The sequence below is a fragment of the Lactuca serriola genome, chromosome 3 (genome assembly GCF_051521515.1).
Source record: "Lactuca serriola cultivar US96UC23 chromosome 3, Lser_US96UC23_V15, whole genome shotgun sequence".
Lineage (NCBI taxonomy): Eukaryota > Viridiplantae > Streptophyta > Magnoliopsida > Asterales > Asteraceae > Lactuca > Lactuca serriola.
The window spans coordinates 202,714,031-202,732,391 of NC_136410.1; the positions used below are offsets into that span (position 1 = coordinate 202,714,031).

General features: G+C 36.8%; 1 protein-coding gene across 2 annotated transcripts; it reads left to right on the top strand.

The window, feature by feature from the left end:
• Positions 1-13,879: 13,879 nt before the first annotated feature.
• LOC145093517 (Tetratricopeptide repeat (TPR)-like superfamily protein) lies at positions 13,880-17,546 on the top strand. 2 transcript variants are annotated; one of them, XR_013702900.1, is made up of 2 exons: positions 13,880-15,905; positions 17,191-17,326. XR_013702900.1 is itself a non-coding variant. In XM_079031661.1 (2 exons), exons 1-2 carry the CDS (start codon positions 14,119-14,121, stop codon positions 17,460-17,462), a joined length of 1,938 nt encoding a protein of 645 aa, XP_078887787.1. In that variant the 5' UTR covers positions 13,881-14,118; the 3' UTR covers positions 17,463-17,546. The 2 variants fall into 2 exon arrangements, 1 of the variants encoding a protein (XP_078887787.1); XM_079031661.1 differs by having other exon boundaries at positions 13,881-15,784; positions 17,191-17,546.
• The last annotated feature ends 815 nt before the right edge of the window (positions 17,547-18,361 follow it).

The following is an 18,361-nucleotide window of genomic DNA, read 5'->3' on the forward strand; positions in this document are numbered from 1 at the left end:
GTCAATCAAGGCACTCTCGACATTCTTATGATCCTTGAATCCAGTCTTATGTGCAAATGCATGCAGCGAACTACCGTATCTCAAATATAATATTTTAGCACATGCATCGACTAGTACACAAAACGTATATTCATTTGGAGCAACATTTTCAATGCCTCATCCAAGTAACCTTTCTCGACAAGTTCATCCAACATAAGATTATAAGAGCGGATATCCAATCTATCATTAGAAGCTTTAACATGCATAGCCCCTACCACATCCGGCAACATGGAATGCAAGCACACAAGAGCGTTTTCCATGTACTTATTGAACACTAATCCAGACTTTAACATATACCCATGACATTGTGTGCCAAATAAAAGGTGCCCAGAGTTTACACAAGACGAAAGCACCAATGCAGATATATACTCGTTAGGGCAATACACATCGTGCTCTGAAACCATTGATTTAAAAAATTCAAGAACTTGAAGACCAGACGCGTTTTGGAAAGGATTCCGCATTAGATTACAAACATTGTGAGCAAATCCCGGTGCTTTACGTTTTGAGTAAATATCACGAGACCACTGATTAGACGCTAAACGATCGGAATATATTTTGCCCAACTCAAGGTTTGTAGTCCCACTCATGTATCTTAGGAGCTTAACACTGTCCTGTAGAAAAAGCAAAGGGGAAGTCCTCATCATGACTGACGTTACTAAAATTCCAACTCCGTTCACCAATCCTTGTTTAATACTGCATAAAATTTGACATAGATTAGATATTTTACATGGAACAGTAAGAAATTAGGTTAATCCTAATTGTTTATTATAGGCCAACATATCAAATCAATCTAGTTGGCTAGAAATTATGAGTTAGTTTTTTATAGTATTAAAATGAAAATATACTTTATCCTAATAAAAATATAGATATCCAATAAGCTAATAAGATTCCGAGTTATCCCAGATGGTTGTTTTTATTAGGGCTGTTCGAATACTCGAGGTAATGGATTTTGCTATCCGAATCTTTTTGGTTTCGGATACATATTCAGATATCGGAAATTTCTATCATTTTCTTCGATAGAATGGAAGTATATCATGAAAAAGTATTTACTCATATATAACTTGGTTTTAAATAGCGGAAAGCGTGTCTGGTATTAAACAAATTGAAAAATATGGAAATTATATATTAAATTATAAATACTTAAAAAACCCTATACTACATATTGCATAAGGCATCAATTTCAAAAGTGGGCATTAGGCATGGTGAAAAAAAAAAGCACAAGTATCTTCTTAAGTACTAATTCCTAATCCTTAATTAATCATGAAAACTAAGAATTAGCAAAATCATCATCTCCAACTTGGACAACATCCGATATCTTCTCCCACCTACACAAGTCAATAGCGTTAATTACATAATCAATCAAGAAGTCAGGAGGCATTGTACATCACTGCAGATTAAGTGTAAAACATGTAGCATGATTAATTGATTAAGTGTAAAACATTTAACATTATTAACCGATTACAGAAGAAGTATAGTAGGGTAGGAAATCATTAAAAGCTATAGAATTTGTGAAGAAGAGATGGTGAAACATAAAAGATTTTAGAAGTTGTACCTTGTTTTGATCTTGATGTTGATTCCAACTATTGTGTTCAGAGGAGGATGAAGATGAAAATAGAGAAGAAGAAATCCCGCTAATGATGTTGTCTTTGTTGTGCGACGTATGGATTCTCATTTTAACAAGCCCTGCGACTAAACTTGGCCCATCTAATAAAATAAGCCCACTATCCCAAAGCGTGCCTAAGGGCTGCTTTATTATATAACAATCCTAAAGATAATAATCATGTTTAATCATGTTTTGATGCTTAGTTAAACTGCTGTTGCCCTAAACTGATTCCACTAGGAAAACGTTCTTATACAGAGACTGTAAAAAAATAACGTGGTAAAACATGATTTAGAGTAAAAGCCGACTGTGAGCACGTACTATTGACTAATAACTATTAATCCAAAAGAATCACAAAAACCTAATTACGTACGCTCGAATTATTGATGAAAACAGAAGGGCCTAGGGTAAAAACAGGTTCTTAGAAATTTCGCATAGCCAGACGCATTGGTAAAGAGAAAGTTGAGGATCAGAGATTGATGGAAGCTACGGAAGCCAAGGGGTCAAGCGAAGTTGAAACCGGAATAAACAAGAAACGCTTAAGAAATATCTAATCTTAACTATCAAGAATCATAAATATAGATATGATATAACAGGAGTACCTGGAGCAATAGCAGGCTCTTTAAACTTTCGAGCGACTTTTGCTGCCATACACAAAAGAGGTAAATATCATAGATTGAAATTAGCGACGAATTGAAGGCCAAGGGTGACGTGAAATTGAACCCTAATAAAGCTTTTATAAGCCGTTTCATTTATCCATGCATGTTTAGGTATGGCATTCGGTTCCCTTCGGTTACTTGGCAAACATTGGGCTCAGTCTTTGGCATGCCGAGCTCGGCTCGGCAATACAGCGAGGACGAACAAATGTGAGAGAGTTTTATTATTTTTTTTTAATCTATTTGTTTTTTAAACATTTTTTCCAAAAATTATCCTCTTTCCAAAAAAACACATAATTTCAAAAATATAACTGTTTTTTTTTTTCCAAAATTTCAAATTTTAAACCCTTAATCTTTAACTATAAATATTATCATCATTATTCACTCTTCACCCTATTCAAATCTCCTTAATTCTACTATCTTAAATTTCTTATTTTTCCATTCTTTTATACTCCTCATCACAAAAAATGGCTATTGTTTGGTCGACCGTAGAAAAAATCTTACTCGCTCGTTTATGGATTGATTTAACAGAAGATCTACACCACAGTGACTACCCTTCGGCTAATTTTTGGAGTAGAGTCGCCAAAATATACAACCGTCAAGCCCTTCATCCACGAAGAAAAGATCTAATCTACGTCAAATGGAGAAACGCACACACACTCGCAACTCGATTTACTATTGTGTTTCGTAGAGTGATGCATAATGCCGGAAATGGTGAAAACGAAAATATTTTGCTACAGAATACTCTTGAGGCTTACTGTGTTCAAACTGACAAAAATTTCAAGCTTGTTGAGTTTTGATAATTTGTAAGGCAAAGCCCCAAATAGCGTGATGTTTGAATTTCTAGTGTGATGTTTCTGAAATTCTAGTTTTCTTGTGATATTTTTAATGTCTGTGTTTTTTTTTATTTTTAGCGTGATTTTTTTTTTTTAATTTCTAGTGTGATTTTTTTTAATTTCTACGTTTGTTTTAATGGAATTTAAGTTTAAAAAAAATATATGTTTGCAATATTATTTTCTAAATTAATTAAAGTTAATATATATTTAGCATGCCAAATGTGGCAACTCGTGTCTAGCAAATGACAACTTTTGACAAAAATGACATGACGCCTACGTTGACTGTGGCAAATGTAACACCACACCCACCAACCTTAGAGATAGTAGAGAGAAAAAGATAGTAGAGACAAATCGCCGTTCTAAGAAAAAAAGTAGAGACAAATCAAATGACCAGTTTGGAAAGACCGAAAAACCCTATAAAAATTAAAAACCAAGGTTGTCAAGTTCAAGATATTACGTACGATCGTTTTTGAATTTACAAGATCGGAATCCTAAGATCTCACAAAATAAAACATAATCTTAATTTATAATTTTAAAACATAAAAACATTTCAAACATTAAATTTTACGTTCAAAAGTTATTAAAGCTTCAAAATATTAGTCATAACTCATAAGTGACAACACAAAATGATAAATGGTAATTTGTAAAAAGGGTAAAAGACATAAAATAGTAAAAAAAATTCATTGCAAAAAAGTAAAATAAATAAATAAATCAAGGGAATGTAGGATCTGATCGAATTCCGATCCTACGCTCCTATCTACGATCTTACGATTCTATCTACGATCGTACGATCCTATGATCAAGATCACGATTTTAATAAGCGTTATAAAAACCCTATAACACTGAAAGCTTTTTATAGATATGGAGAGTTTTTTTTTTTTTTTAAACTAGGTACTTTTAAAAAGGTGTCGTAAATAGGTTAACTTTTAAACATTTTGTAGACACATGTTGTTTTGAGGGAGGGCCACCATTTTTATTTTTTTATAGGGATTATTTGCTAAAAATATTTTCATTTATAACCCTTACATTTACAAATTTAACCCTTTAAGTTATATCTCATTTTGTTTTTCTCTTTCAAACAATCTATTTTTTATCCTTATTAAAAATATATGCATTCGTTACTTTATTCCATAATATATGATTATATTTTATGTATTATTTTTTACAAGTAATATCTTTAAATAGATCTTATAAATACTTTTAAATAGATATCAATATTGAATATATTATAATGTTACGAAATTACCAAAATAATTAAAAACGATATTACAATACGAATTAAGCGTAAAATTACAATACAAGTTAACAGTAACCTACATTATTAATTGAAACTGTTACAAACTTCATAGCTGTAACGACCCGATTTTTCAAAGGAAAATTTTCATTTTTGATTATCCAAACACATTTCCATAAATTACAAAATCTCATATATAATTGTTTTCAAACTCATATCAATTACAACTTTTATTTAAAATATCAAAGTGTCTCATAACGCAAGTGTGAGAGTGCACGTCGCGCCATCAAGCCTTGCCCTTGCCCTTGGGATCCGATGTACCTGAAACAAATCCACAACCTGTAAGCTACCTCACATGGTCTTTTCCTAGGAATGTCATGGGCTACCCCACATGGTCTTATATCCAACTGTCACGGGCTCCCCGCGGGGGTCTTTCATGCAATAACGTTCAATCACTAGCATACTAATTAGCACAAAGATAACTATCATACCACATATCTCTACGAACGCTAGTGTACCACAGAACATAAAATGGATTGGCCTTGGTGCCTTAGACCCGTTGGTATGGTGAGAAGACTCACCTCTCTCGAATGTTAAACTGACAAGCTAGAACCAGATATGTCCCACGTGTTGCTCCAACTCAACTGCCTGTAAGCATCATAAGATAGACTTGTCATAATCCCATAATTACCCTCAAGGTTAACCCTGGTTAACCTTGGTCAAAGTCAGAGGTGACAGTAAAAGTCAACAGTCCATGTTGACCTCAACTTGTCGAGTGCATCTAGTGACTCGTCGAGTTCCTACCGGGTCCAGACAACTTGATCAAACCCTAGCCAACTCACCGAGTTGTTTCATCAACTCGACAAGTTCACTTGATATTCAGAAGGCGGGTAAACCCGATCCGACTCGTCGTGATGTTAGGGCAACTCGTCGAGTGCCCCTTCCTATTTTCTTATTGTGATGATACACCGAATCCAGGGACTCCAGGGCTTAGATCTAAAGCCCTAATGTGTCTAGAAGGATAAAGTTTCCAACTTTACCCTCTAGAACCGTTCCAAATGTTGTAAGGCCCTTATCAAAGGTTGGAAGTTCCAAAGCTTTGTCATATGGTCCAAAACTCTAGGGATCTGAAATCCCTCCTTTCCAGAAAAGTTTCTAGTCCTCAAAACGTTCCAAAGATGGAGGCTTTATGGACATGCATGTCCAATGCATCTCCCTAGGTCAAAATGTCTAAAAAGAGGGAAATATGCCCTAAAAACCCTTGCATGGTGTCCTTGCTCAACCAAAGGCTAGATCTAGCCTACCTTGGGACCTTTTTGCCCTGGAGATTCATAAAGTTGCAAACTTTATGAACACCATGAAGAGTAAACTCACGATCTAGTCGTATTTTGAGTGTTGAAGACTTACAACAGTCCACAAGATGGTCAAGCTCAAGCATGTGTGATTGGTTTGTTGGATCCTCTCACTATCTCCTTCTTCTTAAGCTTCAAAGTCACTCTAGTTCACAAAATGGAAGGGAATGGGGATTAAGGTTAGCACAAACGTTCTTAGGGTTTGGAGGCTGATGGAAGGTCAACCTTAAGGCTCTTAAGGAGATTATATAGGGTGCAAACCCTAAAATTAGGGTTTTATCATTACAGTGTCTACTCGTCGAGTCAGCCTTCCAGCTCGTCGAGTAGGGTGTAGATCTCGCGTCCTTGAAATGCCCTCTACTCAACGAGTTGAACTCCCAACTTGCTGAGTCGACACACTAAAACCCTAAATCTTAAATAAATTAAGTAATACCTGGACCAGATGTTACAAGTCTCCCAGCGTCCTTGAAATGCCCTCTACTCGATGAGTTGGACTCCCAACTCGCCAAGTCCACACACCAAAACCCTAGATCTTAAATAAATTAAGTAATACCTGGAACAGGTGTTACAAGTCTCCCCCACTTGAACTAGACTTCGTCGTCGAAGTCTGCTGATCCAAACAAATCCGGGTAGTGATCTCGCATCTCGTCCTCTGGCTCTCAGGTCCACTCAGAGCCCCTGCGGTGCTGCCATTGCACCTTTACCAACTTCACTTCCTTGTTCCGAAGAATCTTAGTCTTCCTATCTAATATGGAAACATGCCTCTCAATGTAGTTCAGGCTCTCATCCACCTGGATGTCGTCCAGCGAAACAACTATGGACTCATCAGTGACACACTTCTGAAGCTGTGACACATGGAAGGTGTTGTGAATATGGCTAAGCTCAGGCAGGTCTAGTCGATATGCTACCTTGCCAACCCGGGCCGAAATCCTGAATGGGCCAATATATCGGGGTCCTAGCTTTCCCCTCTTCCGAAACCTGATAACCCCCTTCCAGGGCGACACTTTCAGGAACATAAAGTCCCCCACTTGAAACTTAAGATCCGATCTCCGCCGGTCAGCATAACTTTTCTGACGGCTCTGCACGACCCGCAGTCGGTTGCGCACCTGCTGAATCAACCCGGTAGTCTTGAGCACTGCCTCAGTGCTCCCCTCAACCCACCCGAAATCACACAATAATCACATAGATATCAAACACTAGCTAGCACATTCAATAATCATACAGGCCTAACAGATCATCAATCATAGCATCATCATATACACTAGGATACAGATCTAACAGATAAATACACATAGCATCATACGATAACCAGGATAACAATCCAAAAGGTCCGGCCTTGGTGCCTTCGAAAACTCACCTCACAATGTCGAACTGAACTGAAAACCTCCGACTGCTGACTCACTGAAAATCCCGAACTATCACAATAAACGAATACTAATCAACAGTTGGAATATCAATCTTGGGTAAGCTCCCAAACATAGGGTAATAGTCCATTTTACCCTTTCCCTAATTTGGGCCAAGGCCCTACTCCCAATCCTTGATCCAAAGGTTCAAATATACAAAGCCCATAATTGGCCCAATTTTCCAAATTGAGCCCAACTCTTCACTTGGACCTCATCCTAAGGTCCATTTTCATAATTGGCCCAAGACACTTCTATTCAGAAAGTCTAGCAAGGGCCCAAACCAAGCTGGCCCAAAGGTGGCCCCAATCCGAAGCCCAACTCGCAAAAACCCATTAGAGAGCGTACGCTGGGCGTACCCCAAAGTTACGCGGGGCGTACGCGGGCCTCGCATTGACTGGAAACAGAGGCGTTGACCGCTTATGCAGGGCGTACTCCATTCTACGTGGGGCGTACCCTCGTAGAATTCAAACTCCAATAAGTGCTTAATACCTTAAGCACTTAAGCCCAAACTTCAGATCCATGGTCCAAATGCACCTTAGAGTCATACAGTTTCCAACTTTATGACTTTAGACGTCCAAAAGTTCTTAACACAAGATCTTATTCCATTAAGACCTTTATACCAAATACATGGGACACTTCTAGCCATTGAGACTTCGTTTTTATGATTAAGGACTCCTCAAAGGGTCTGAAAGGACAACTCAAATCATCTAGAACATGCCATGTTCAAAATGGAGCATTTGGGACTAAGAAAGAAGCAAATAAGAAATCAACAAGAGATCTAGCAAAACAATCATAAAGGTTGGAGCTTTATACCTTTGGATGATGAAGAAGGAAACCAAAACTATAGATCCAAGCCTTCTGTCACACCCCAAAACCGGAACGGCGGAAATGTTCTGGGGTGGATGATGTCATGTCAAGTATCACAACATATGCAGTATAGTAATCAAAGTACAACAACCATTGCATTAATAGTAATAGTTTTACATGGTTTACATTTCATAGAGACATTAAAGTAATACAAGTAATAATGTAGATCCAACTTGGTACTAAACGGTCTTCACCAAAAGCGCCTGAGATGTACCTGTCTATTGCTGACCTGAGAATACAAGTTATTTGAAAGCGAGTATCAACATTTTTACAAATGCTGGTGAGTCATAAGTATTTAGTGTCATTTTATCCAAATAACTTTATATAAGTAGTAGTTTTAAAGTATACAGTGAATTAGAGTCCTTTCCAGAAAATCCTATATTTTCTAATTAAAAGCAGTCTTCTACCAAGACTGGACAGAGTTATGTGGTAAAAAGTAATTTTTCTTTAACACTATCATTATCAAAATGTGGTATTGATTTTGAAAGAAAGTAGGGGAATATCAGGGAAAATAACATATGCCTCAGCAGTGAAGACTGCTGACTAAGACAAAAAGAAATCATAGACTCCAAGAGAGTATCGAATGAACGGTACGCCTGGCTCAGTCTAACAAAAGGGAGACATAGACCCCAGACGGTATCAAATGAAAGATACGTCTAGAAAGGTCTAAAAACAGTGAACACAGACCCCAGATAGTATCAACTGAATGATACGTCTAGCAAGGTCTAAAAACAGTGAATACAGTGTTAAAACCCGTTACCTTAAGGCCATGAATTATAAGGTAACCCCGAGATACTCATAACCATACTGATAGACACTAGAGAACTTGACGCCCTGCAAGCGTCGGAAAGAATGTGACATTTGTCACCCCTTAGCTTGGTAGGCCGTGGACTGTAGCTAGCAGTCAGGGTGTGGGGGTGTCAATCTCGTATAGATCTATACACACAATGCCCGCTCTCCCTACATGAGACTCTGGTTACCAACTAGACAACGGAGAAGGCCGTGTCCTGAAGATGCATCTCGTATAGTGAGATCTGATGTAAAATACTGGACTAATGATAGAGACTCACAACTGGACTGACCGATGTAAACCTATATGTCTATGCTTGTATACATAATATATAACTAATGATCAAACGACCTTCGGACGGATATCCGATCCCACCAGACCACATCTCAACGAAGAAAAGGAAATAAGGCGAACTAGCCTTCCTAAGTCCTTTAAACATTATTTATATATATCTATACAAGCACAGACATACATTTAACTAATAGGAACATTTAACGAAGTTTAAGTGTTTAACGAAGTTTAAGTGTTTAACGAAGTAGAAGTGTTTCACAAAGTATAAGTGTTAACAAGTAGGAGCGTATCGTGAAGTAGGAGCGTATCGTGAAGTAGGAGTGTATCGTGAAGTAAAAGTGTATCGTGAAGTAAGAGCGTATCGTGAAGTAAAAGTGTATCGTGAAGTAGGAGCGTATCGTGAAGTAAAAGTGTATCACGAAGTAAAACTGTTAACAAAGTAGTAGCATTTAACCAAGTAGGAGCATTAACTAAGTAGAAGTATAACAAGGCAGTAGAATCTAACGAAGTAGGAGTATAAAACATGGAAGAAAACTTCGGTGAAAACTTTGGAAAACCTTTATACTTAAGAAAATCACGATTTGGTATTCTTTTATAAAATAAGTTTGAAAAACTTTAGAAATTCTTTGGAAACCTTTCATAAACAAGTTTTGAATGAAACTTTGATAAAACATTTTGGGTAAAGAAATCCTTTGTTTAACATACTGCCGTAACAGGATTTTAAGTATAACATACAACGTGAGAGACAATTTGAGAAAAGCTGTGAACAAGTAAGGACGTTTTAGAAAACCATTTACAGTATCATACTTGTTAAAACAGTTTACAGTGTAATAAATCCTTGTGCATGCGAGTTATCAATCACATGTGATTGATATGATAACTGGCATGTTTAACTTGTATTCCCCCCTATAAAAGCATGTAAAAACATTTAAAAGGTTAATTCAGGGGTATGAACTCACATGTTGTAAGTGGATCGAACGAAGGTGTCGGTTGGGTGCTCGGTGTCAAGTAAAGACTTGAGCACACTTAGTGACCTATTAACATATGATGAAATATGTTTACATACAATTAGTAAATATAATACTAATTAAACACGTATACGCATCCTAAAGTGCGGAAAACACTTTGATTAAGTGCTAGGGGTGTCCCGGGTAACATTTAAGGGTGTGAATGGCTTAGATAGGGAGTTTACTCTTCAAGAGTAAACTCTTTATAGAGTTCACGGCCCTAAGACCAACTCCCCATGAGTTTACGGCCGTAAACTCATGGTGGGAGTGTTCTAGGATGCTAAATGGTCTTATATCACTTGTGGAATTATGCTAGGCTCAAATCTAGGATTTATAAAGGGTTTAAGGCCTCAAATGCACCATTTTGTGGAGCTTACGGCCCTAAACAAGGAGTTTACGGCCGTAAGCTCCCATGTGCTCATTTCTTTTGTGTGTTTAAGGTCTTAAATGGTAGAGAATAAAATCCTATGTATTTTTCCAAGTCAAATGGGGGTGTTCGGGCATCATTTGGCCACTTTTTGGGAGTTTACGGCCCATGGACCTTTCCTAGGGGGGTTTACGGCTGTAAACTCCTATTTCCTTGGTTTCTTTAATGTTTAAAGCATTTACATCAATGTGATTGCTTCTAGACATTTTTCCAAGGCCATAGGAGGTGTTTGAGGGCATTTCTAACACTTAAACTTGAGTTTACTCCCCATGAAGAGAAGTTTACGGCCCAAGCAAGTTCTTGGGCAGTAAACTCAAGTTTACTCCCCAAAAGTTAAGTTTAATGTGTTCTAAGTCCGTTTCCATAAGTCATTTAGCCATATTTAAGCCTTAGGGGTAGTTTAGAGGGGTTTTGGGGCTTAAAAACCCCATTTAATGGTGTTCACGGTCCAAGAGTGTTCTTGGGCCATAAACACCTACTCTTGCCCCTATTTGATTCCTTAAACACGAATTTGCATGTTAGTTAAGCTATACAACAAGTTAGGGTAGATTGCTTACTCGTTTGGGGCTCGAAACGGGTGTTTTTGGCTCGAAAATAAGTTGTAGAGAGAGAGAGAGAGAGTGGAGAGAGAGTGAAAATGTCTCAAATGGACTCCACTCACCCTTATATAGGGGTTTGGGTTGGGGCTCAGTGGAAATCTACCCGATATTGCCGTTAAACAGGGCTTTTTGGTCGCACCCGATTAAAGGGTCGTATTTTGACTTGGTTGAAACTAAAAATTTTCAAGGAATATTGTAGTGTTTCTAATTTATTTCAACCCTTACCAAGTCATTATAAAAGTCCCACATTAATTAACCTCTTCCAAAAGGTTAACAGACAGTTTAATAAAACGAGGCTTATTAACGGAAGGAAGGGTTAAAAATGACGGAATAAATTTCGGGTTGTCACACTTTCCTTCACGTTCCTAAGCTTCTTGATGCACTTCCTTTGACTCTAACACACCAAAAATATAGTTTAAGGCTCCCACTCTCTCTCAATAGGGCTAGGGTTTTGCAAGAACAACTGAGGGACTTGGAGGCTGAAAGGATAAGGGCGCTTGGTCCATAATGATGGTTAAATACTCTTAAAACCTAAATTTTAGTGTTTCACTCGGACACTAGTACACGCTCAGCATACATATGTGTACGCCCAACGTACTAAGGCGTGTCCTAGTATGCTTAGCGTACCCACATGTACACGCAACGTACATCTCCTGCCCTCTAAATTACCAAAATGCCACTAGGGCTAACTTCAAACAACTCCAAGGGCCAAAATGTCACCAATGAAATATCAAGGAAAGGATTCGAAAATACCTGAAATCCAGGATGTTACGGAGATGAAGAAGGTTAAAAGATGGTGACAGTAAAGAAAGTTATGATAGGTGAATTAAGAAGGTTTGAATGTGGTGGAAAGTAAAGAAGGATTTGGGTATTTATATAGGTTGATTAATAGTTTAAAATTTGAAATTTTGAAAGAAAAAAAAACGATTATAAATGTTTTTGGAATTTTTCGAATCAACCCCTAAATTTTTTTTGGTGCTTTATACGGGCATAAGGTGGGTTATAACATGCTTATCTTATCTGATCCCTAACCTAAAATAACCAGTCAAATATGCTACATACCTATTTGAAAGCTTATGTACTATCTAGTAAGCATCTACTAAAGTCAACACATGCAATTTTTGACCCAGTTTTTTGTTGTTTGAATAGATCATAAAACATCTTACCATCATTGAAAACAAACATTTTTATCCCTTACACACCATACTTTTTACAATAAATCTTGGTCCACATCGACCCACCATCCTTTTCGTTCTCTTCGATGGCAACAAAAAAAACATGTTTGTCCCTCACACACCACCGCTTCCCCTTTATTATGTAACCCCCCCCCCCCTCCACACACACACACCCACCCCTCTCTCTCTAGTAACATCCAACTTACGTTCTTATATCTTTTGGGTCTTCGGGATCAAACGCATCGAGAACAGTACCCCGTACCCAATTGACACTATATTTCACCTTATCTAACTCTTTCTCTCTTAATCGAGGATAAAATCCACCACAAAACCCTAAAATTAAAATCCACCACAAAGGATTTCTAATTTGTAGAGTTATTACACTTTATACATGTTTGGACGACAAGTTTGGAGATTACAATTATAAGTGGCGTCGGTGACGAGTGGAGGTAGTCAATGATGATTGGTGGTAGTGGCTGCCTGAAATGACGATGTTAAAGCGACTAGAAACAAATTCCAAGGGAACATGGTGTAGGTGGAGGCCAAATATCGGTGCTACAAGATTCTTTCTTCAACTTACTTTCGTTTTTTGTGCAGGTTTAGTGGTGCTCAATGGAGATGTAGTTGTAGGTGGTGGGAGATGATGGTGGTGCTAGATGGTATTCGAGGAGTTGATTGCGTAATTTAGGGGGAAGAAAGTAATATTTATGTTTTGTATACGTGGATAAGGAAATTTTAGAAATTTGAAAGTCAATGTGGGCTAAGGAAAAAGAGGACAACAAGTGTCCATATGGTAATGGGGTAGCTGATTTACCACTTCAAAATGTTCAAAATGACTTTTTGATCCAACAAAGTTAACTTTATGCTCCCATAAAGCGCAAACTTTATGGACTGATTCAACAAATTCCAAAAACACTATTAGGTTAATGTGTCATTTTCCCTTTTTGAAACATGCGGTATTTTTCTTAAAGTGGTAAAAAAACCCTCAATGCAATGTCTCTCATGAGTAGCACACTGCCGAATTGACACCAAACTCGTTATGCCAAGCTAATGGCATGTTATGTGTCGAGTATATATCACATTCTAGCACATTCCATATAGCCTAAGATCAAAATTAATAATTTATTTGACAACAATAACATAGATAATATTCCTAAAAAAACATCCACTTTAGTTTCAAATTAGACATGAGACCAATGTATTACATTAATTCAATAAAAGAAAGTTCATACCAATCATTGTAATTATACAATGTAAACTTTGTAAATAAGTCCTTACATTTAGCAAAATAAAAAAGAAATAAACCAATTTATAGTTGTCGCATTGTCATTAATGGATATATTGATGTTGCAATTAAATGAGAATAAAAGATTAGGAAAATGGTAAAGTGAAAAAAAAAATTAATGTTTCAAAAAATGACATTGATCAAACAAAATAATTTTTATTTGTTAGCCCAGAGGTATGGCATGGTTTTTTACGCGTAAATTGTGACGTGAAGGGGGATTTCTACACGTGAACACCCCCTCCCCTCCTCATGAATGTGACGCGGATTGATACCATTCACGGATGATGACGAACAATTTTATTGATTGAATTTTTTCTCCCTTATCATTCCTCCCGTTTCTCTTTCTCTCTTCGTTTTCTCTCTCTTTTTTTTTCTCTTATTCACCACCCATTACTAGTAAACATGTAGCGGATGATGTAACACCCTAACCATACCCTTTGGCCTTAGTAGATGCTACTCAAAGACATAAAAGACATGAATTGCAAAACTGTAGGTTCGTTATTTTTTTAGCATAGGAAGCAGTAGTTCAAAACGGCTAATTGCATCATTGCTCTGTTATGCACATGCATATGAAACATTCAACAAGCGAATTAGCGAACCGGATAAGCAGAGCACTGATCACCGCCGCCGATCAATCTGCAGCACCACGGACATGGACTCCGGTACTCGAACAAACCCTCCATGGAATCGGTTGCCGACACTCCCTCAACCCAACACTCGTTTCCCGAGTCATCGACCCTTTCCTCATCCACCACCATTCACTCGCACTCGGCTTCTTCAACTGGGCTTCTCAGCAACCAGGATTCACCCACACTTCCATTTCCTATCAATCCATCCTCAAATCCCTCTCCATCTCCCGCCAATCCACCGCTGTTGATACGCTCATGAAGCAAATCAAAACTCTCAAAATTCAACTCAATTCTTCCGTCTACCGCTCTATTATCACATCACATATCGCCGCAAAAAAACCTCTCAACGCGTTTTCGGTATTCAATGATGTTAGATTCTTGATTTCTGATATTGGTCCTGATACCTGTAATTCGCTACTTGCGGCTCTTTCTAGTACTGGGAATTTGAGTTATGCCCACCAAGTGTTCGATGAAATGATCACAAGAGATATTCATTTCTCTACACTTGGGATTGGTGTTTTTCTATGGAGATTTACCAAAACGGCTGAACTAGATAAAACTCTGAGCTTCCTGGATAACATCCAAAACCAAAATTCAAATGTAAACGGTTCGATTCTTGCACTTTTGATTCTTCACGGGTTGTGTTTAGAGAGTAGGGTGCATGAAGCTATGTATATGCTCGATATATTAAGAAAAAGAGACTGCAAACCTGATTTCATGGCATACAGAATCGTTGCAGAAGCCCTTAGAGAAACAGGGAATGTAGTCGAAGTGGAGAAAGTCTTGAAGATGAAGAGAAAGCTTGGGGTTGCACCAAGAACAAGCGATTACAAAAACTTCATATTTCAATTAATTTCCGAAAGACTAATTTCTGAAGCCAAAGATTTAGGTGAAATAATTATAAACGGAAATTTCCCAATTGAAGATGATGTTCTCAACACATTAATAGGATCAGTATCAACCAACAATCCTCAAGCTGCATTGATGTTCTTCAAATCCTTAGTTTCAAATGAAAGATTCCCCACTCTTCTTACACTCAACAATTTGTGTAGAAACTTATGTAAACATGGAAACCATAACGAATTAGTGGAAATTTTCAAGATTCTATCGGACAATGAGTATTTTGTAGATATTGAAAGATATAATGTGATGATTTTGTACTTTTGTAAAGCGGGAAAAGTGAAAGAAGCATATGAGATTCTTCAAGAGATGAAGAGAAAAGGGTTAGGTCCAGATATTTCATGTTATAATCATGTTATGGAAGGTTGTTGTAAGGAAGATATGATTCGCCCTGCTAAACGATTGTGGGATGAAATGTTTGCAAATGGATGTGAACCCAATTTGAAAAGTTACAATATTTTTATCCAGAAGTTGTCTGAAATCGGGCAGGTGAAAGAGGGTCATAGGGTTTTCGGGCAGATGTTGGAGAGAGGAGTGCTGCCCGATGAAACAACGTATGTTGTTCTGATTAAAGGGCTTTGTCAAAAAAATGAAGTTGAGACAGCTCTCAAAGTGTTTAACAAGTCTTTCGAACATGATGCAGAGATTGCGAAGGGTATATTAGGAAAGTTTGTCCTTTATCTTTGTAGAGAAGGTACTTACTGAAGTTTCAATGGTTTGAGTTTGTGCTAATGTCATAAAAGCCCTTAAGTTTTCAAGAAATATTCGGTTTTACCCTTTGGTGTCTGTTGGATTCACTAAAGCCGAAAGTTTGCGTAAGTTTTTTTTAAATTTTTACCCTTTTAGAATGTTACCCGGGTTACTAACAAGTCGCCTACACATATGGCTTGAAAACTTAAGGGTAAAACCGAATATTTTTTGAAAACTTAAGGTTTTTATGACATTAGCCCAAAAATATATAAAAACGTTTTTATACATATAAAAAACACGTTTATATATATATATATATATATATATATATATATATATATATATATATATATATATATATATATATATAGAGAGAGAGAGAGAGAGAGAGAGAGAGAGAGAGAAATTTCATGAAATAACCATATGTTAAGGGGTGTTTTCACCTTTTAACCATAAAAATTCGAAATTTGTAAAATGACCACAAGATCCGCAGGGTGCTCTGCGGATCCGTTTAACCTTCTGAGGATCTTAACACACCTCTGTGGAAATGAGGTGGCAACAGTAAATTACAAAAAATTTCGGGGTTTTTAAGGTTCCACAGAGGCGTCTCTGTGGATCCTGTGTTGGCTCTGCGGATCACTTAATTGCTCTGAGGATTGGTAGTTGTAGTCGTTTATGAGGAATTGGTAGCCGTCTCTGCGTATCCTATGTTGGTTCCTCAGAGACGCCTCTGCGGAACCTTAAAAACCCTGAAAAATTGTCTTATTGTTGTCACCTCATTTCTGCAGAGGTGTGCTAAGATCCTCAGAAGGTTAAACGAATCCGCAGAATACCATCTGCGGATTTTGTGGTCATTTTACAAATTTCGAATTTTTATGGTTATAAGGTGAAAGCACCCTTTAACATAAGGTTATTTCATGAAAATTTCCATATATATATATATATATATATATATATATATATATACAATACGTAAAAAATGTTTTTATATGTTTTTTTGGCTAATGTCATAAAAGCCTTTAAGTTTTCAAAAAATACTCGGTTTTACCCTTAAGTTTTTAAGCCACGTGAGTAGGCAACTTGTTAGTAAACGGGTAACCTGCTGAAAGGGCAAAAATGAAAAGTCTTATGCAAACTTCCGGCTTTAGTGAACCCAAAAGACGCCAAAGGGTAAAACCGAATATTTCTTAAGTGTTTTTATGACATTTTACTCCTTTTTGACTTGATTGGTTAAACCAAAAAGCATGGCTTAATGTATTAAGACACTAACCCTTTAGGTGTTTGTCTATCATCTTTTCTACTCTCAACTTCTCTCACCATAAACTTGTTGAATACTCTGAAATTTGTTTTTCTTTTTTGGAATGCAAGGGCAAAATGGTGATTTAGTCGGTTTATTTTATTTGTTTGCAGGTGAATTTATTGTTGCTTCAAAGTTGGTGGATGATTATACATGTGCTATAGAAGATTTGGAGTACAACATGATCTTGCTAAAACGTCTTGTGGATGCTGGAGAGTTTAGTATTGCTATTGGACATGTGAAGAGGGTTGTTGAGAAGTCGCCTCCATTGTTGCATGAGCTTCGTTGTGAGCTTTTTTCATGGCTTTCATCTTCATCAAAACAAGAGCCAATTTTAGAATTGATTCAAGTGATTGATTTGAATGTATCCAACAAAATTATGTAGTCTTCAAAAGCTTTTCCCAAAAGAATAAACTAAATAGATATTATTACTCCATACAAAGAAGAAAGTGAAAGCATCAAATGTCAATCTATGCACTCACTTTTCTTGCAAGCATGTCCACTTAAAATGGACACGAAATGCAAAAAAGCTCAAAAGATACGGAGGCAGTGAGACAGAAATGACTGTTCATTTCCTTTAAATCAATCAAGGAATAGACGCTGTAAATAAGATGCTAAAAGCTGTTTCTCCATTTATTTAAGGGTTTGATCAGCTAGAGCATTATTTTTTATTTCAAGTAAAAAAAAATTAATAATAATAAATAAATAAATAACTTAATAAAACAGGGTTTTCACTCATCAAGCCCTACATTTTCAATTAGGAGCAATCGTTTTTTAAAATTATTGTGACGATTCCAATGTTTTTGCATTTATTGGAATGATATGAGCACGTTCGGTATATAGAGTGTTTGAGAGCTTCTAGCTTCTAGCGTTTGACAAAACATTTTTTTTAGCAGAAAATCTCATTTGGCACTACAAGCTTTTAGAGTTTAGTTTAAACAAAATGTTTCAAATTTAAATGCTACTTCACGTAGTGTTTAATAAAATGTTACCCGCTACATGCTACATGTTATCTGCTATCGGTTAATTTCACTAAACATGCCCTATAAGTTCGAAATAGGTTATTTTCGGATTTTGGAATTTACTTTTATTTGAACAAAATTCTTCTAAAGAAATTCTCTCTTTTTTCTTAAATCCAAAATGTTTATCATTATTGCCTTTTTAGTTATATAGCACATTTTTATTTTTATGCTCTTGTATCGGAATCCACTTGGTTATTGGTAAAAAATGTAAAAGAAAATTAAGGTGCGTTTGGTTGTGGAAAATTGTTTTTAGTTTCTATTA

Bases quoted from the DNA above. Each gene is read 5' to 3' on its own strand.
- LOC145093517 (XM_079031661.1), top strand. From the start codon at position 14,119: ATGCACATGCATATGAAACATTCAACAAGCGAATTAGCGAACCGGATA. The intron at 15,785-17,190 runs GTACTTACTGAA...ATTTGTTTGCAG, and splicing joins CCTTTATCTTTGTAGAGAAG to GTGAATTTATTGTTGCTTCA.